General features: G+C 43.7%; 1 protein-coding gene across 1 annotated transcript in view; it reads right to left on the reverse strand.

Annotated features, from left to right (window-relative positions):
* myo3a (myosin IIIA) overlaps positions 1-21,129 on the reverse strand; it is a 68,423-nt gene that overhangs the window by 18,555 nt on the left and 28,739 nt on the right. Inside the window, exons 6-19 of the mRNA XM_055928911.1 lie at positions 20,733-20,878; positions 15,942-16,007; positions 15,346-15,501; positions 9,611-9,710; positions 8,209-8,325; positions 6,898-7,002; positions 6,686-6,769; positions 6,311-6,513; positions 5,279-5,377; positions 5,039-5,153; positions 3,634-3,760; positions 2,497-2,707; positions 2,078-2,225; positions 474-627 (exon numbers count right to left, since the gene is read on the reverse strand). Coding sequence (XP_055784886.1) covers positions 474-627; positions 2,078-2,225; positions 2,497-2,707; positions 3,634-3,760; positions 5,039-5,153; positions 5,279-5,377; positions 6,311-6,513; positions 6,686-6,769; positions 6,898-7,002; positions 8,209-8,325; positions 9,611-9,710; positions 15,346-15,501; positions 15,942-16,007; positions 20,733-20,878 — 1,831 coding nt within the window. The remainder of the gene's footprint in view (positions 1-473; positions 628-2,077; positions 2,226-2,496; positions 2,708-3,633; positions 3,761-5,038; positions 5,154-5,278; positions 5,378-6,310; positions 6,514-6,685; positions 6,770-6,897; positions 7,003-8,208; positions 8,326-9,610; positions 9,711-15,345; positions 15,502-15,941; positions 16,008-20,732; positions 20,879-21,129) is intronic.

Below are 21,129 nucleotides of genomic sequence, written 5' to 3' on the forward strand. Positions count from 1 at the left end.
CTTATCCAGAGCGACTTACAAATTGGAAAGTTCATACATATTTATCCTGGTCCCCCCGTGGGAATTGAACCCTGGTCCCCCTGTGGGAATTGAACCCACAACCCTGGCGTTGCAAGCGCCATGCTCTACCAACTGAGCCACACGGGACCATTCATGACTTGAGTGGATGAGTGGCTTAGCTAACAGGATAAAACTGGTGTACACTTCGTAATAATAATAATAATAATTTATTGGACTTATATAGCACTTTTCTAGACACCCAAAGTGCTTTACATAGTAATGGAGGGAGCTCACCTCATCCACCACCAATGTGAAGCAGCGACAAGGGTAATGCACGAACACCATTGGGGGGCCATGATGAAAATGGGGCCAAGTTGGGCACTTAACCAGGACACCGATCACTGCCCTGAGGCATTTGGGATTAGATCTTAGTAGCTACACGAGGACTGAGTGAGGACTGTGTGGGGACTTGCCTACAAGGGTCTGGTCGGTGGCTTGGGGAAAACGGCTCTCCTCGTCCAGCAGTGACAGCATGCCCATGGGCTTCTGCAGGAACAGGTCCAGGAGAGGACGGTTGTCCTCATACTCAATCACCCTGGCGTCCACATCCTCATTCAGGTACTCGTCCTATAGGAGAGGGTAAGGGACAGAAAGATTTACATTGGAACGGTGAAGCTGGTTTTGAACGAAACCAAAACCATATCTGACAGATAACATCGCCCTTGCTAGGTTGAGTTCAGTTCTTCATGTTCGGCTCACCTGATAAAGTCAAGGCCCAACTGTGAGTCAGAAACATCACAGAACATACAGTATATGTCTCTCTAGAGGTGAAGCACACAATTGAAATACAACGGCAAAGCTTTTAGGTAGAGCTGGGACGACAAACCGAACATTAGCGACACCGACCATACCGATCACTTATCGCACGTTCATTATGATAAGTAGCCTATACTAGAGAAATGTGAAGCTTTAAATGAAATAAGTTTGCTAATATGGGTGATTGCTAATGGGACAATTGATAGCTACAACCATCAAACTACTAGTAGTAGTATAAAAGACAATTTAAAAAACTGTGGTGCACAAACATATCGTTCTGTTTATCGTTATGGCATCAATCCAGGCAATTTATCGCAATGTGGATTTTTGTCGATACTGCCCTGCTCTACTTTTATGTACCCATGTTCACAATGGGTACAGGCACACAGACAGACACCCTCGCGCATGCACACAAGGCATCTAATATCTGGAACAGAACACAGCATTAGCCTCGGGTAAAGTCATTCGGAATCTGCAACCTCTTCTCAGGACAGTAGGACAACGCTGCTGAAATAACATCCCGAGGAAACAAAACAAAGCATTCCAGAACAACAGAGGGACACAGACAACCATCGGAAGAGCTTGTTCCTCTGGGCTTTGCTCTTTATTGTTTGTCTGATAAAAACAAGTAAATATTCTGACTCTCTTCAGGAAGGATGTAGTCTATCAAGAGCCTGATGTTACAATACCGGTATGATTGTTCTGAAGAGATATACATGGTTTTACAGATGTCTTACTGTGCAGAATTTAGTCAGGACATTTTAGACAAATATATTGTACACTTAGCACTGTAGAAAAAGCCTTGCGTTCTGTACATACAGTACATCTATATATCGGGGCCTTATGCCAGACTTTGCCCTCGTGCGAGTTTACATCCTACACTAACTGTCTTTAACTCCTAATTGACCCTCCTTTGCAATGATTTATGGAACCTCTCTATGGGGTTAGACTAAAGCATTTAACATGAGCAAACCATTCTCTGCCCGAGGCAAAAGCGCACCCCAGAGACCACGGCTAAGGAATTGTCAACCCTTTCCCCATCGTAAATACAAGCGGAAGGATATTTCACCCGTTACGCACTCTGTTAAAGAGCCAGGTGACAAAGGACGATGCATTATCACCATTTAAATGGAAATCAAGTCGTATCCAAAGGTGAAAAGTGCTTTGAAATGCTTCCCTGGAGGCATAGGCACACTCAGATGAGTATTCATACTATTTCCGAGAGAGACGACTATGTTAGCGACAAGGAGGAATGGGCTACCTGCTCCCAGGCGAATATGTGTTGGTTGAAGTAGAACTGGATCTGTTCGTTGGCGATGTTGATGCAGAGCTGCTCAAACGAGTTCCTCTTGAAGTTCTCAAAGCCAAAGATGTCCAGGATGCCAATGTTCAGGCCCTTGTCGTCCTCTCTGTCAGGGGGAGATCAGAAATGATTAGGTATTAAGGAAATATTAGAGACTATGAGGCGGAGAGAGACAGATTAGGAAGGTTTTATAATGATGACAGTCGTTATGATTAGCACCTACTAGTGAGGTTTATGTTCATTTTCAGGGCATTTGCGCACACACACACACACACACACACACACACACACACACACACACACACACACACACACACACACACACACACACACACACACACACACACACACACACACACACGCACACGCTCTCTTACCCTAGGTGTGTGTCGGGTCGGAGCAGGGTGTTGATGCGGTTGACGATCCAGCTGAAGAGCCTGCCGTACAGGGCCTTGCCCATGGCGTCCCTCACCTCCGTGGCCTTCTCCACCGTGTTGGGCCTGACGATGGTCTCGCCCCGGGCCACTACGCAGTGGGACGTCAGGGCCTCCTGGAGCTCGTCTGGACGGATACACAGCAGCGACGCCGCTGTGGGGAGAAACCCAGGGATGGAAAGAATGTAGAGGTACTGGGTGTTGTCACCATAGAAACGGCCCTGCGGTATTGACGTTTGCATGTAGATTTGCAGAGACAACACAGAAAACATGCACATGAACATGGATATAGACATGAGGTATGTGTAGACAGGCAGCAGGGAGGACATAGTTGGGACGATATACTGTATGTGTATGCAAACATGATGAAAATGTACACATTCAGAGAGATATCCTGTACACGTGCTTTACACATAAACCAGACATAGTCAAACAAAATAGGTCCTATTAGAAAAGATGCAGATATCCCACATTTGCCCATCAGCAAAACAAAACCATACATAGCACTCCACATAAACAAGGACACAAATCTCAACATACACACAGACATGAATACAGCCACCCTGACATAGACACGCACATTCACATTTATCAAAACGAGATAACACTTCTTCAAACTGCAGCTGGTAAAATAAGATAACTGGCTCTCACACCATGATACAGATGGAAGACCACACTCTTAGGGGGAAAAAATGGTTCCAAAAGGGTTATTCGGCTGTGCCCATAGGAGAACCCTTTTGAGTTTCATGTAGAACCCTCTATGGAAAGGGTTTTTACATGGAACCCAAAAGGGTTCTACCTGGAACCAAAAGGGTTCTACCTGGAACCAAAGAGGGTTATTCAAAGGGTTCTCAGATAGGGATAAATTAAAATCATCAAACACAACTAATGTCAGGTGTGTCAAGCTGAATTTAAAGGGACTGCATGTAAACAGGCTGGAGATACTTTAGTGCTTTATGTCTCCAGCGTTCACGCTAGGCTGCCCACTCTGTAGAGGTAATGGGCATTAGCGGGGAAAGAGGTGAGAGTCATGTTAGCTTTACATCACACCAGGTGCTGGACTGTGCGTCTGTGTCTCACCATTCTCCAGTACTGCTATGTTGGAGATGTTGCTTTTGTCGGTTTGGTGCTCGGAGGCCACAGAGGCAAACTCAATGTCGCCTGAGTTTAGGATAGCAGCCAGAGTACTGTACACACTGCCCAGCTCCTAAGGGTTCAAAATGTGTGATTAAACTTGACCTTATTGTTCAGAATATAACACATTCATACTTTGATACAAAGTCATGCAATACTCGTTTGGAGATTTCATCTGAAGGCTTTTTCATAGATTCAGTGGTTCGATTGGAACTACCTAGTTAATAGCATTGGGGCTTGGTAGCCTACAATCTGACAGAATTCCTACATCATGTCTGTTTGATGGCTTTGGCATCACTGTCACATGCCGTGTCCTAATGTCACTATACTCAGACTGACATGACACCAACAAGCTCGTGATAACTCTGCTCTCTCTTGATGGGGAGCTGCTATCCAAAAGCTAGCACGGTTTAAAACACCTCTCCCCCAATGTGAACTACTTGTTTGTGTGTATGTACTGACATGTTTGTGTAACTGATAGATACACACACACACACACACACACACACACACACACACACACACACACACACACACACACACACACACACACACACACACACACACACAATTCATGTTAATGTTTTTAAATGTCTGTAAATTCTAAAGTATTTTGTCTGTAATGTCTTTTCCGTTTTGTGCCGGACGCCATTGGCGTCGGCTAATGGGGATCCTAATGAATCAAAATCAAATCAGAATCCATTTAATCCAAATCAGAAATGCACTTTAGATGCACCCTTTCTTTATGTGCAAGGTAGACAGGCGAATGGGAGGTAGCCATACTAGCAGAGTGGTTAGCGATTATAGTGATTATACTGTACGTACGATAAGTACTATTGACTTGTGGAACCCAGAGGCAATCAGTTATTTACGGTACTTCCTTGGGCTTCATCAGTGTCCATGTTGCTAATTGCAAACTGTACAAGGCATCATGCCACAGTCCACACTGACTCATATGACAGCTAACAACAACACTGGAAATCATTTTCTTGACCGTTCAACCAGAATGGGCCTCTTTTCCTGGAACTGCTTTATGGCCATTTGCAAATTTCACATCAGTTACTGCACATTAATTATTTTTTCTCTCCTTTGAATTCCTCATTTATTATAATTTCCCCTTTTCACAGCCAAGGCAATAAAATAGGAGCCATTTGTGACGAAAAACATACATTTTGTTTATTTTTATAAAGCATCATGACATGGGAAAGACACTCTCCACATAGAGAGCAACCTAGTAAAAAATCCTCCAGGCTTTAACTGAGAACGGTTATGTGTGTAACCTTTGGACAGGAGGTTGGTTTTCTTTGCTTTAGGAATCAGCAATGAACCCAATGTACTATAGTGTATGTACCTCCAGGGTAAAGCCGATGACTTTGAAACACTGTTCCACCGCGTCAAACTGCTCCTTGTAGAAGGTGTTGTTCACTATGTCAGGGCCCAATTTAATGTGCTCGTTGAACAGATATCTGGGACAGAAGAAAGGAAAACAAACCACAAATAAGGTCATGATTGGTGGGGTGAAGGCAGCTAAGTAGGGTATTTGGGAAAGCATAGGGTTACGAGAGATAGGAAGGTTAATTGTGGGGCCTACTTTGGGGTTTTGCTGTCTGATAGCTTGTAGTGGGCAAGTTTCTTCCGCTCAGCTAAACCAGCGTAGATGTAGTAGAATATGTGGAAGTTCTTCTCACCTCTGTAAGGACAGTCACACGACAGGTATATGTCATCACATATGAATATGGTTGATGATTGAAACACAAAGAATATTAATCCCATCCAAGTCTGTCAGCTATGGTTGCCTAAGATTACCAGAAGCCTATTTACAATCTCATAAAAAGCCAAAGACATAGTAAGATGTACTCCAAAACACATAATTGGCAAGCAACCAAGCTAATCTAGACTGCTGTGTTAAGTCAGTTGTGATAGACTGTCATCAGTTTTAAAGCTATTTGTCATGCAATACTTATCACATCCGATTATAGGCTTCATGATGGTTGCATTTAAACCACTAATTTTAACATAATTTTATTCCCCCCACATATATTTTTCCATTCCAGAAGAAAACCGACTTTTGGCACCTAAGACAATATAACCCCATGAGAGAAGTGACACTTTGAATCTAGGCAGTAGGTACATAGTTAACTGACAGACAACATTACTCTCAGAGAGTGCACCGATCCTTCACCCTCAGTCTGAATTTATTTACCAAGAGCAAAAAGTCACCCTTTGAAGCCCCAATGAGGAGACATCGACAGCTAGAATCTTTGATCAAACAGGAAATAAGCTATCCGCTCTCACTCTACTCTCTGCACTCCCTGGTCATGGGATAATAGAACAGGAGCAATAAACTGCAGTGGGAAGGCACTTCCGCCAGCTTCAGAGGGACAGAGAAAAAATCTTCCAGTTATCCCTTGCCCTTCTTGACCAGAAGCTGCTAAGAAATTATAGAAGTAATGACTTTTGAGCAAATAGATGGACACACACATTAATTGGCCACTGGCCACAATCGTAATGTTGTTGTCATGTGAAAGTCACAAGAATGCCTTATATGTATTACATGAAGGCTATGTGCCAGTCAGATGAGGGCCATATGAATGCCTTAGTGATGCTGTCTGAGGGGTCTTACGTGGCCTGATGTACGACGCGGGATTTCTCCAGGAGGTATTCTGAGATTTGCGCTCCGACAACGGTCCCCCCGCAGGTAAACTTCATCTCCAGGTATTTCCCGAAGCGGCTGGAGTTGTCGTTGATGGCGGTGCATGCGTTCCCAAAAGCCTCCACCAAGTTATTGACCAATAGGATCTTCTCTTGGAGTGAGCGATTATTGGCCTGCAAAGATGTGGACGAACAGCATAAAAACGTATCATTTTAAGCGATGAGTACCAATAAAAGCATGATCTGCAATGGTGCGCTGTAACAGGCAGAGTATCATGTTTGCCGTCACAAGTGAACATGAAGTGCCGTAATTACATTCTATGTCATTCTTACCACCGTATCTCACCTTTCCAAGCACCGTGAGCTGCTCGACCAATAGATGGGCGCTCTCTGTCTTTCCTGCACCACTCTCTCCACTGATAACAATGCACTGCACAGAAACAACCAGTCCCCAGTTACTATGGTATTATGGTCTACTGACATGTTGCTATGCTTGTACAGCACATAGTGGAACATACTGTATCATTCATACATTACAGTTGACATGGACTTGTGTACCTGGTCTGCGTTGTATGACACCATGGACTGGTAGGCTATGTCAGCAACAGCAAAGATGTGTGGCGGGTTCGCGGTGCGTTTCGCTCCTATGTACATCTTTGTGTACTGTGCAAGGAAAAGGATGAGGCACATGTGAGGGGATTTCATTTGAATTTGATACCAATAAGTAAGTTAGCTACACTATATGCAGCTAAAATGGGCTGAATCAAATACAACAACTTTCTAGCTGCCTTCTAGTATAGCAAAAAGATAAAGAGATTAAAGACATGCTCTGGAACTTTGGAGCGTAATATGTATTTCTTTTTAAACCTCCCTCTTTGAGCTGGTTGTGTCATTGTGTAGTTCATACATGCCTAATCTATGAGCATAATTACGATCTTACATCAATTAGCCACGAAATCCCTAGTTTAAAAGCAACTGTTTTCTGGAAGATAATGACATTTTCTTTAGATTTTCCCACACGTGGGCCAGCCCCCTAGCAACTCGAGTTCAACCAATGAGCCTCAGCCCCTCGCCAATTGAGGGACAGCTAGCAAGAGGCACATCATGCACACACAGCAGAGCGAGAGTGAGCCATTTACTTTATGTTCATTATCCTTTCATGAATTCTAATTGTTGTTGCATTGTTGAGAAGGAACCCGCAGGTAAGCATTTCGTTGGACGGTGTATACCATGTGTATACCATACATATGACTAAGAAAACTTGAAACGTCAGAGCGATGACGTGGTACCGCTTCTGGCTCGTGAGCGCTACTTTCAGAACTATTTTCAGAACTACTGGCTAGAAAGTATACAAAAGTACCGGAGAATCTCTTCAAGCAATTTTCAAAAATGTGTTTATTCCCATTATAGTGCAAGACAAACACTCATCAGTGCAGTTGCTACTATTCTAAGTAATGACTCGTTTAATTATGTACAACATGCCACAATGGACAATACAACTTAACAATAGTATCATGGCATTTTGTCTTGAAGGGTTCAATTACAAAAACATCAGCAGTTCAGTAAGACAAGTAACATTTCTCCAGAACTGTATAAACTCTAAAAAGAGAGGTAGTGAAGAAACCGTGTGATAAATGGAAAAGTGTGGCCAGTGGAGAGAGAGAGAGAGAGAGAGAGAGAGAGAGAGAGAGAGAGAGAGAGAGAGAGAGACAGCGGGAGCGTGGAAGGGAAAGAGGAAATGGGGCACTGAGGTCCTAATGAGATACGGTTGGGTACATTCAGTAGTGTCTGTTTGACCACATTAACACACACGCTCACAGGAATACACACAGACAGACAAACACACATCGCACACACAAATACACACACCTGTGGGCTATACAGCTCCATCTTGTGAAACGGGTTAACTGCAATGAGGATGTCTCCAACGTAGGTATAGATCTGGTCCTTGGCATAGCGCCTCTGAAGCTGCTCTGTGACTGAATTCTGGGAAGAGATCAAACGTGCGCATTCAGTATTGTGACATTCAAAGGTAATAATTGATGTTTGAAGAAACTTCATCACAGTATTTCAGTATCATTTGACCAGGGCCTCGGTGCAGAGCAATGATTACTGAGGAAACATTGCAGTAAGCTTCAACACTTATTAGGATTGCTTACGGTACGCTGGCAAGTTGGCAATATATCTGTCAGCGTAAATAAGCATTATGCAACGTAACAAATGTACACTGTCGTTGTTTACATGAATATGAGAATCTGGACTCAGTTCCGTTCATCATCTCCACCTTGATTCCATTAGGCATTGTGCTCAGATCATACATTCTGTTTCCACACCCTCCCTCGGGCCCAGACTAGGATATAAACTAAACCAGCCATGTAGAAGAATGGGCAGAAATATCCCGAGGCGACTGAGCAATTTGTATGTTTCAATATGTCAATGGAGTACTCAGCTTTGATAAATCACCCTAAATGTGTTTGGTACAAATATTGCTATTTTGCTTCTGCAGTATATTAATTTAATACCGGTGTAGAGACTAGAGGGACGTAATTCTGAGAGGAAACACTGTCCTAACTTAAACTGTGGGTGGTTATCAGTAACCTACACTCATAGAAAAAATGGTGCTATCTAGAACCTAAAAGGGTTCTTTGGCTGTGCCCATGGGATAACCATTTAAAGAACAATTTTGGGTTCAAGGTAGAACCCTTTTGGGTTCCAGGTAAATCCCTTTCCACAGAAACCCTAAAGGAACACATAAGCGTTATATCTGGAAGCAAAAAGGGTTCTCCTATGGGGACAGCCGAAGAACCCTTTTGGAGCCTTTTTCCCCATAAGAGTGTAGGTCAGGTATGGCAGCTTTGATGGGGATGGAGGCAACAACAAATCTGAACTCATCATGAGGAGCTGAAGTGGCTCATGGGTCTGTGTACCCACATCCATACCCACACATGCAGTCAGAGCGGCCCTAGCCTTTTGGGGGCCCTAAGCGGTAAAAAAAGTTGCTTCAGTTTTGGGAAATGTATCCATGGGCCTACAAAATGGGAAGTCGGCCACCAGTTGCCCCTCCCTGACCTAGGTTATTAATACAGAGTGAGAATAAAATATAACCACCTTGACACTGATTAACACAAAGCCGATTACATTTTTTGTGTAGATCTGAAAGGATTGGCTAGAGTTGAGCAATATGGCTAACAATTCCACCTATCGGCTAAGGGGAAGCTACTAAGGTGTTGATAATAGATGTCCGATATCTTCAGCTAATTTCATCTCTTACCTCATCAAGTACTTCCAGGGTGACAAGGTCATCCACTTCGTCGGGGGTGGGGCTTGATGACATCATTTGACCACCTTTCTTGGTGTGGATGCGCTCATGCCTACAACACAGGATGCAGTATAAAGTCTAAAGCAACTAGTTGTATCTAAACAACTAACTTATAACAACAACAGAGCTGATACGTGATTGCAGTAGATTAATCCAACATTTAACAATGGCTTCACATTACGTTCCTCTATAATGTTATTTTCTTAAAACTGCAACACCTTGACTCCTTTTTCTCTTTTTACTTTCTATCTACTTAAATTAAACACATCTCCCACATCCACACACTCCCACATAAAATACTACAGTTTAGTATAGAATACTACAGTACTTACTATAGAATGCGGTAGTAAACTGTAGTACACTGTAGATTACTATACTACACACTAGTATTCCTCGATCATGTGTAGTACTTACTATATCGTTTTGTAGTATACTGTAGAATACTATAGTAAATATTACAGTATACTAGTTTGCTAAACACTACAGTCCACAAAAACAATGCAGTTTTTAAAAACTATATTACAGTATTTTATTTGGATATACTCTGCCCATTCCCCTCCCCCAATATTAAAATTTGGACCACCCGTAAGTGAGAAACCTATAGTACATGCCAATATAGAGCATATTGTGTTCCATACAAATTATAGAAAAGAGCAGAAGCACTGAACTATCTGTTCAGACCCCAGTCCTACATACCTACAGGTTATAGAACATTGGTCTTTTAGTATTTCTCCAGTAGGGTTCCTCAAGGAGAAAGACCCCACTTCTATGTCATAGATAATAAAACAAAAACACTTTAGTAAATATTACAGTAACGTCCCCAAAAACACTACAGTAAATAATACAGTGTACTACAGTCCGCAAAAACACTAGAATAACTACTATAGTAATACTACAGTATTTATACTATACTATTTTTTCCTGTAACTGAGTCAATCTAGATCGAATCAATCTAGATCAGGGGTCTCCAAACCCTGTTACTGGAGAGCTAAACTGTAAACTGTAAACTACCATCCTGTAGGTTTCCACTCCAACCCCAGTTATAACTGACCTGACTCTAGTCTATCAACCAGCTAATCATTAGAATCAATCAGGTGCACTAGATTAGGGTTGGACCAAAAACCTACAGGACGTTAGCTCTCCAGGAACAGGGTAGTAGAGCCCTGATCTAGATCTATTCAAGCTGGGCTTCTACACAAGCTTTTTGCCCACGATGACAATTTAGCTGCATGGCTGTCCAGCCCCTCCTCTCCTGTTTGTCCTTTCACCTCTCTTGAGTGCGACTCCAAGTTTACCTCCCCAGGCGGATAAAGGTTGAGGCTGACCAACTCTTAAAGCAGGGGTGTCAAACTCATTCCACGGAGGGCCTAGTGTCTGCAGGTTTTTGGTTTTTCCTTTCAATAAAGCCCTAGACAACCAGGTGTGGGCAGTTCCTAACTAATTAGTGATGTTAATTCATCAATCAAGTACAAGGGAGGAGCGAAAACCCGCAGACACTCGGCCCTCCTTGGAATGAGTTTGACACATGTGTCTTAAAGAAATAACTTGCTGGTCCCCACTGATCCTATTGTTATTGTGTCTAACCGGCTAGTAGCTCCTTTTCCTGCCTTGTGGTGCCACGACATGTCTTACTCCACGCTGTCTGACTCCACTGGCTGATTGTGCTCAACCTGATTATAAAATGGTGCTGAATTTTTTTTTTTTAACTGAACCTTTATTTAACTAGGCAAGTTAGTTAAGAACAAATTCTTATTTACAATGACGGCCTAGGAACAGTTGGTTAACCGCCTTGTTCAAGGGCAGAATGACAAATCTTTACCTTGTCAGCTCGGGGATTCGATCAACCTTTCGGTTACTCGTTCAACGCTCTAACCACTAGGCTACCTGCCGCCCCTTGGCTGGTGTTTTTACAAAAAAATCCAATCCTCGCTTGACCAGCAACACGTGACAGTATTGTGGAAAAACTCAATAATTATACCCATTCCTAAAGCATCTAATCCCTCTGTGGTGAATGACTTGACATCCTTAGTAACGAAGTGCCTTGAGAAAATTGTGAAAAGTCATGTTCTCAGCGCCACCCAGAAACTCCTCGACCCGTTTCAGTTTGCTCATCAGCCCAGTAGAGGAGTTGATGATGCCATTCTTATACTCCTCAACATGGTCTATAGACATCTAGAGGGTGCCAAATCCCATGTCAGGGTTCTGTTTGTTGACTTTTCTTCTGCCTTCAACACAATCCAGCCTTACATTCTGGCACAGAGACTCATTCGGGACTTCTCCTTAGATATGGGGCTGTTTTATTGGCTGTTGGACTTCCTGAGCCAACGGTCACAGCGGGTCAAAATAGGTCCCCACGTGTCAGACATACGCACCACCAACACAGGCTCTCCATGTACACTAATAGTTGTACTAGTTCCCATCCTGACAGACACCTTGTTAAGTTCGCTGATGACACTGCCTTGATCAGTCTGTTGCATGATGACGAGGAACACCATGGCCCGGTCCTAAATGACTTTGTAGAGTGGTGTGACGAATCACACTTAGTCCTGAATACCAACAAGACCAAAGAGATGTGCATAGACTTCAGGAAGTGTACAACACCTACCTCTGCAACATCTATCAGAGGTCAGAACATAGAGATTGTAGAGGAATACAAATAGCTGGGTGTCCTCTTGGACAATAAGCTTCAATGGAGTAAATGTACAGACCTGATCTACAAAAAGAGTCAACAGAGACTGTACTTTCTCAAAAGGCTGGGATCTTTTAATGTTGACTGTACTATACTGACTCTGTTTTACAAATCTTTCATTGAGAGTATTTCAACTGTTTGTATTGTTTGTTGGTTTGGCAATGCAACTGTCAGTCCGAGAAATATTTTGACAAGGATTATCACCACAGCAAGTAAGGTACTTTGAGTCAAACAGACAGGCCTGGATGAGCTCTTTAAGGTCAGGGCCCTCTGCAAGGCTCACAAAATAATTTTAGACCCAAGCCACCCCCTGTACCCGGACTTTGAACTAGTCCCCTCTGGGTGCGGGTATAGGGCACCCCTCGGCAGGAAAAACGGAACTAGACAATCATTTGTGCCAGGTGTGATATCCCTCCTAAATAGCTTGGGCGAATGTTCCTATCCACCCAGTAAGGCCAGCCTATTTTTATTGCTATGTAATTGTATTGTCAATTTGTTTTGTAATTAAACACCACTTTACATGACAGTGCAACACAATTTCCCTATGGGGACAATAAAGTCAGTAAAGCTGTGACAATGTCCTTTTTCACGCTATTTGATGGGTCATACAGAGGTTTGATTTGTTAAAACATGGGTGTAGGTTGTAAAAACGACAGTCAAAGCCAGACATGAAACAGAAGAAGGAGAAACGAACAACACGTCTGCTCTCGAAAGGGTCTAGCCTGACTAAAACACATCTGGAACACAAGGATGACAGTGTCATCCTTAGATGTCGACAACAATCATCTAGACACAGCACAATGACTTGATTTCAGCAAAGTGCTGGGTTGTGGGTAGGCTACAAACTACAGTCTACAGTTAGGGCTTTGATTAGACAAAATAAGTGGGCAGGTAACTAGCTACCCCTACAACCCCTACAAGGGCATTCACATTCCCTACCTGTCGTTACTGTCTGTGCTTCTGTCTGTCTTTCCATGATGGCTTAAATGACAGAAATAACATTACAGTTCATAAGCAGGATATGGCATGTAGTTGCAGTGGTTGAACTTCATATCTGGGCTTCAGGGGCCCAACATTCAGTCACTGGTGAAACGTTGAGCCTGAAGGTGACCCAATATCCAGCTGATGTGCAATTTGGATTACTGTCTACATCCACATCCAAGTAAAGAGAATGCCTATCTCCTCCAACGGCAGACAGTTGTGCAACCAGTAGGAACGTAATAGAATGCAATAGAACATAAAGTACTGTGTGGAGTAGGTGAAGCTTGAGTTTGAAAGTTAAGATGAAATAAATCCACTACATGTTCACGTTGAATCACGGCATGGGTCCCTTTTGGAGATAACAAGTAACATAACTGTACTATGACATGTCAAACATGCACGGTTATATAAGAATAGGTCTATATGGCCAACAGGGAGATGTTATGAAATACATTATGACATTCATATGGAAGGAGTTTCTAGAATGTTCCATACGTTTTTTGTTTTCTTTTATTTCACCTTTGTTTAACCAGGTAGGCCAGTTGAGAACAAGTTCTCATTTACAACTGCGACCTGGCCAAGATAAAGCAAAGCAGTGCAACAAAAAACAACAACACAGAGTTACACATAAACAAACGTACAGTCAATAACACAATAAAAATCAATGTACAGTGTTTGCAAATGTAGAGGAATAGGGAGGTAAGGCAATAAATAGGCCGTGGAGGTGAAATAATTACAATTTAGCAAGTAAAAAACACTGGAGTGATAGATGTGCAGATGATGATGTGCAAGTAGAGATACTGGGGTGCAAAAGAGAAAGAGGATAAATAACATGGGGATGAGGTAGTTGGGTGTGCTATTTACAGATTGGCTGTGTACAGGTACAGTGATCGGTAAGCTGCTCTGACAGCTGATGCTTAAAGTTATAGAGGGAGATGTAAGACTCCAGCTTCAGGGATTTTTGCAATTCGTTCCAGTAATTGGCAGCAGAGAACTGAAAAGAAAGGCGGCCAAAGGAAGCGTTGGCTTTGAGGATGACCAGTGAAATATACCTGCTGGAGCACGTGCTACGGGTGGCTGTTGCTATTGTGACCAGTGAGCTGAGATAAGTTGGGGCGTTACCTAGCAAAGACTTATAGATGACCTGGAGCCAGTGGGTTTGGCAACTAATACGTAGTGAGGGCCAGCCAACTAGAGCATACAGGTCACAGTGGTGGGTAGTATATGGGGCTTTGGTGACAAAACGGATGGCACTGTGATAGACTACATCCAATTTGCTGAGTGGAGTGTTGGAGGCTATTTTGTAAATTACATCGCCGAAGTAAAAGATCAGTAGGAGAGTCAGTTTTGCGAGGGTAAGTTTGGCAGCATGAGTGAAGGATGCTTTGTTGCAAAGTAGGAAGCCGATTCTAGATGTAATTTTGGATTGGAGATGCTTAATGTGAGTCTGGAAGGAGAGTTTACAGTCTAACCAGACACCTAGGTATTTGTAGTTGTCCACATATTCTAAGTCAGAACCAGAGAGTCAGAGTAGTGATGCTAGTCAGGCGGGCGGGTGCGGGCAACAATCGGTTGAAGAGCATGCATTTAGTTTTACTAACATTTAAAAGAAGTTGGAGGCCACGGAAGGAGTGTTGTATGGCACTGAAGCTTGTTTGGAGGTTTGTTAACACAGTGTCCAAAGAAGGGCCAGATATATACAGAATGGTGTCGTCTGCGTTGAGGTGGATCAGAGAATCCCCAGCAGCAAGAGCGACATCATTGATATATACAGAAAAAAGAGTCGGCCCGAGAATTGAACCCTGTGGCACCCGTATAGAGACTGCCAGAGGACCGGACAACAGACCCTCCGATTTGACACACTGAACTCTATCTGAGAAGTAGTTGGTGAACAAGGCGAGACAGTCATTTAATGCAAAGGTCAGTTGGATCCTGAATACATAGTGCTATGTGGGGCCTTTGTAGCTTTTATCTTTCTACCATTGTCTAACAGAGGTCATCTGCATCATGACGGTACCTTGTCTTCCCAGTGGTTCCTATCTGCTGGTTGAGGTCTATGAGTTCCATCAGCTGTTTCTGCAGGATCCTCTCTCGGCCTACAATCTGTTTGATGAACACATGCTGGAGCAGGTCTAGAACATTAGGCCTCAGCTCAAAGTCCTTGATCAGACATCTGTGGGTGAGACAGTTGGACAGGGAGAATGTTACTGATGCTCTGGGCCTTGCAATCAGCAACTGAACATTGTGATATTCTGATTCATGCTTCTATTTTAGGGGGTGAATGGTTTATGACGAGCAAATCTGAAGAGGATAATAAAGCAAGTATTTTGGCCTGTAAATGAGAGGGAATGTTTACACTTTTGTGCTCCGTAATTAGCAACAACACACACACACACACACACACACACACACACACACACACACACACACACACACACACACACACACACACACACACACACACACACACACACACACACACACACACACACACACACACACACACACACACACACACACACACACAAACAAGCACACAAATGCATGCACACACGCACCCACACACCAACAGACACATAACATACACACACACACAGCTCCCATTAAACTCACTTGCAGATGAAGTCGTTAAAGTGGTCCGACCACAGCTCTGGCTGGTACAGGGTAGGGGGAGGGTTTCTGTACGGGGGAAATCATCAAAAGATAAGATAAAATGTGAATTACACAGACTGGGAGGAGAACAGAGGCTACGGCTGGGAGCAGGATGATGGAATGAAATGTTAACACTGTGCTTCATTTCAGATACCAAGAGAAATCTCAGCGTTAAGCCTGACACTCACATAGGGAAACTTTAAGGCCACTTGGATCTAAGCATTTCGGTGAAAAACACCAACAAATGATTTCGAACCTAAACAACACCAGGTTGTACTTGCAGAATGCTGACATAAACTTGTCATGGGACCATCAAAATGTTGACAGGTGTTATGCCAATCGGGATATAACACAGTTATAAGACATTATGCCCATTATGCAGACTTTCTACTCCAATCTCAAAGTAACCATAATGAATACAAAAAAGTTGTCCTTTAACAAGCAAATACAGCCAGACACTGTAGTTAGCTCCCCAACCCTGACAAGACAAGACCTCACCCACTAAGGAACAATAACGCTAATTTGCTATAATTCCCTGTCCTGTTTAAAGTGTCTCTTTATAAGAGGGTGCTTGGCACAGGATGTAAGAGTTGATATTGACTCGCTAATGCAGCGGGGCCTTTTCACGTCCGCAACGACAGCGATTCATTGCTGTAACGGGAGGGCATACATCTCCTGGTTATCACACTTAGTTCACACCCCATATAGACAGAGTGTGTGTCAGACATTTAAATGGACTCTGTTCTGCCAACGCTCCCACTATTAAAATGAATTCTTATCTGGAAGACAAACAGGTCTGGAGAAGCTGTGGGGAGGGGAAAGTCAAACATCTGCTATCTAGACCTGGATACTGGAGCTGAATGTGGAATCAAGGAGCTGAGAGGGAACAAGGACTGTAGGGATATACTGGTGAGAGACTAAAGGGTTTTGCCAATTGTAAAAGGACGCAGCCATCAATAATATTGAGTCAAGATAATAGCGGTGGTCAAACGAGCTCATCATATCTCATACAATTCTCATGCAACTAATTGATCTGTGTTATTAGTACAACCTACTCAATGTGTTTAAAGTGTGTTATTCCGGGAAACATTTGGACCATTCCTATACACTCCTGTATCTTTCTTCTCCTCCTCCACAGGCGGTGGGTTCCAAAAGGGTTATTTGCGGAGGTATGGGGTTTTACCAAGAACCGTTTTGATCTGAAGAACCCAGCATACCACCCTGCATACCACTGCTGGCTTGCTTCTGAAGCTAAGCAGGGTTGGTCCTGGTCAGTCCCTGGATGGGAGACCAGATGCTGCTGGAAGTGGTGTTGGACGGCCAGTAGGAGGCACTCTTTCCTCTGGTCTAAACAAAGATCCCAATGCCCCAGGGCAGTGATTGGGGACACTGCTCTGTGTAGGGTGCCGTCTTTCGGATGGGACGTTAAACGGGTGTCCTGACTCTCTGAGGTCATTAAAAGATCCCATGGCACTTATCGTAAGAGTAGGGGTGTTAACCCCGGTGTCCTGGCTAAATTCCCAATCTGGCCCTCAACCATCACGGTCACCTAATAATCCCCAGTTTACAATTGGCTCATTCATCCCCCTCCTCTCCCCTCTAACTATTCCCCAGGTCGTTGCTGCAAATGAGAACGTGTTCTCAGTCAACTTACCTGGTAAAATAACGGATAAATAAAATAAAAAATATGGAAGACAGCGGTTCTTTGTAAGGTACAGGGTTCCACCTAGAACCTTTGTCATCCTAAGAACCGTTTTTGGAAGAAAGGGCTCTTTGATGATACTTTAGTAGGCAAGAAGGACTCTTTGGAAGGCAAGAATGGTTCTACATAGAAACATATATCATATTTCCTAGCATACTCTTTTGCAGGGTGGTTTTCAAAATTGTTTGTTTAATGTCTGTGTTTTTGCATGTAGATTGATACATTTTATGCTACACACAGAAAAATAGCATGAATTATTCTAAACTAATCCAATCTGTTAGTAGTTGGACTTATTGCACCTGTTACTGAGATGGTTGTTCTAGATGGTTGTTCCAGTTAAGATGATTGATTGAGGTATTCTCAATAGTCAATCTTCCCTACAAAATTCCCCTTGTTGGATATCCTAACTCTGGTTGGATTCCAAAACTAGCAGGCCTGATGTGGCCTGTAAACCAGGAGTTTCCTAACACCACTGTGTTAATAAAAAAAACATATTTTTTACTTTATTTAACTATGCAAGTGTTAGGGTATAATTAGGCTCTCAAATAAAGGCCTTATGATATATGTAATATACTGTCATAAATTATTACATTTTAAAGGCTAGTAAGGCTGGTGGAACTGTTCATATAGGGTTCTAGGAAGAAGATAAAAGGGTTCTCGGTTAAACCATTCATAGAGAGCTCTAGGTAGAACCATTTACAGGGGGTTCTATGAGAACCCTACATAGTGGGTTCAGGTAGAACCCTCTGTAAAGGCTTTTACCTAGCATCAAACAAGGGTTCCCCTATGGGGACAAACTGAATTGTTCCTTTGACCCTTCCTTCACCTAAATTCATGTATTTTGGACATGCACTGTATGCTGGGACATATTTTGGTTGTGTATGCTTGCCTGCATGTGTAGTGTGTATTTTAGACTTGACCTGGGGTCTGTTCCCGTCCCTTATCTGGCTGGGTCACTGCTAGGCAGTGCCAGGCCAGAGGGAGTGTTGGCAGAACTGCTCTCTCTGGGATCAAACCGGGATAATCCTGAACACAGGTTCCCTAGCCATAATCCAGTGGAGGAACAGCTTCCGGACATCTTGGGTGATGTCATCGTGGCTATTAAATGGGGACAGCACTTCAAGCAAAAACACAGCGCGTACCTCCTCTGGTCACTAGTGTGTGAGTAAGAGAATGAAATGAATCACTGTTGAACTCAAGGCCCATTTGAATGCATTAGTGAAAATGCATTTACAAACCTCCTCAATGTGTTTGATTACTTGTATACTAGCCTGTCTGCTGGCATGACAGGACAGCGTTGGATGTAGAGTGTTGGCAAAACAAAGGATAAGGGAATTTTGGCAACCAAAAATACAAAAGTCAGTGGCAATCATCCCACTGAATCTATTGAATTTTGTCCATTTAACATGGTTTCTCAATGGAGATCCTGGCCAGCATGGTGAAAGAGGAGTGTGAGGGAAGTGTGTGGCGAGAGCCTGCAGCTCTTGTAACAGCAGTCACAAAGATTCAGAGAAAGCTGTGTGATGATGACTGCTCTGGAGCAAAAAACCCCCAAGGCAAAGAGTACACTAACAACAGAGGGGGGAGCTGAAAGAATGGCCTTTGTGTGTGTGTGTGTGTGTTTTTAGACAGAGAGGGTCATAGCAAGAATGAGAGAGATAGAGAGAGAGAGCGAGAGAGAGAGAGAGAAAAAGAGAGATAGAGAGAAAGAGAGATAGAGAGAGAGAGAGAGAGTGAGAGAGAGAGAGAGAGAGAGAGAGGTGAAAGAAAGAATAGAGAGGAAGCTACTCTTTTGTCATTTGCAATGTGCAATTTTTCCAGTCTAGTGAGGCGTGTGTGTGTGCCTCTGTGTGTCGGCGCACACAGTGGTAGGGTGGAGATGGACAAAATGTTGTGGCGTCAAGATGACAGCGGTGATGAGCGCTTGTGCACCCGCCTCACAACCTGAAGACCAACGACAGTAATCAATAACCATTCACCTCCTCCGCCCCCAACACAGTGGGGGCAGAGGAGGAAAAAGATGATCTAGATTCCTCCCTATGTATCAACAGAAAGAGGAGGATCACAGTAAACAGCAGAGAGAGGTGGTACGTCTAAGCTGCTGTAATGCAAAAGAAAGCTATCTATTCATTTTGCCTTCTGACAGATCCAAGCCCCACAGACAGTTGTATGGAAGGCCAATTCGTCTCGATGGCTACAGAACTGTAGAGTGCAAATGGTTTTGTAAATTGCAGTCCAAACCGCCTGCACTGCCCTACTTTGACGTTCTATTCTACCAACTGAAAAGCGCAGTAATGGACATATGATTGCTGAATATGATATAGACTAGGCGTGCATAAAACCTAGTTGTGATGATTGTGTTGCTCTTTTGTGTATGAAGGGCCCTCACAGTGTTCTACAGGAGCACCATCGAGAGCATACTGTCAGGCTGCATCACAGCCTGGTACGGCAACTCCACCGCCGTTGACCGCATGGCTCTTCAGAGGGTGGTATGCTCAACCGAATGCGCCATTGTGTGCACACTGCCTGCCCTCCAGGACACCTACAACACCAGGTGTCGCAGGAAGGCCAAGAAGATCATCAGGGACCTCAGCCTCGCCACGGCCTGTTCTCCCCGTTTTCATCACTCAAATGCGGGCAGTACAGGAGCATTATGGCTAAAACTAAGACTGGCCAATAGCTTCTACCCCCAGACCATCAGGCTGCTGAATAGCCACCACTAGTTAGCTACCTGCTCCCCCTGCCCCCCCCCCTGACTTTCTACCACCCCTCAACAGACATCTACCCTGCCCCTACCCCATTGGACATTTATCATTATGAATAGCCACCACAGCTGCCATCTGTGTAGTAGTTAGATTGCTAGGCTGATGTTAGTTGTTGCAATAACGTCTCGTTGTCTGATATCTAACAACAGATGTTAGCTCTCATAGCTAACGCCTAGCCTTTAGCTCAGTGAGTTAGGCAATTACTTCCTTCTCTGTTGGATATCTTGCACTGAAAACCCCGGTTCAATCCCCAGATGGTTAAATGTGCAGTTATAGGAGCCTGACCTGGGGATTTTGAAGAGAGCTCTCATTGGATGGAGGTCGGAGAGGGGCGGGTCTCCATCTCCCAGCTCTATGGCAGTAATGCCCAGGGACCAGACGTCACAGCGAGCGTCATACGTGGAGTCCAACTGCTGCTCACACGCTATAACCTGTAGATGGAGACAGGCGCACACACCCTCATTACGATTAGCGGCAGGAAAATGAAGTCTGTCTTTCTAATAGTTTCAAAAAGCTTTTCTAAGGAGAATATTACTGAGAGTGTCTTGGGAGTTACGGGCACACCTTTATCAACAACTGCTGTAGGCATCTACAGGGAATATTGTACATATAGGACACTCGCTCACACACACACACACACACACACACACACACACACACACACACACACACACACACACAC

The sequence above is a fragment of the Salvelinus fontinalis genome, chromosome 7 (genome assembly GCF_029448725.1).
Source record: "Salvelinus fontinalis isolate EN_2023a chromosome 7, ASM2944872v1, whole genome shotgun sequence".
In the NCBI taxonomy this organism is placed as follows: Eukaryota; Metazoa; Chordata; class Actinopteri; order Salmoniformes; family Salmonidae; genus Salvelinus; species Salvelinus fontinalis.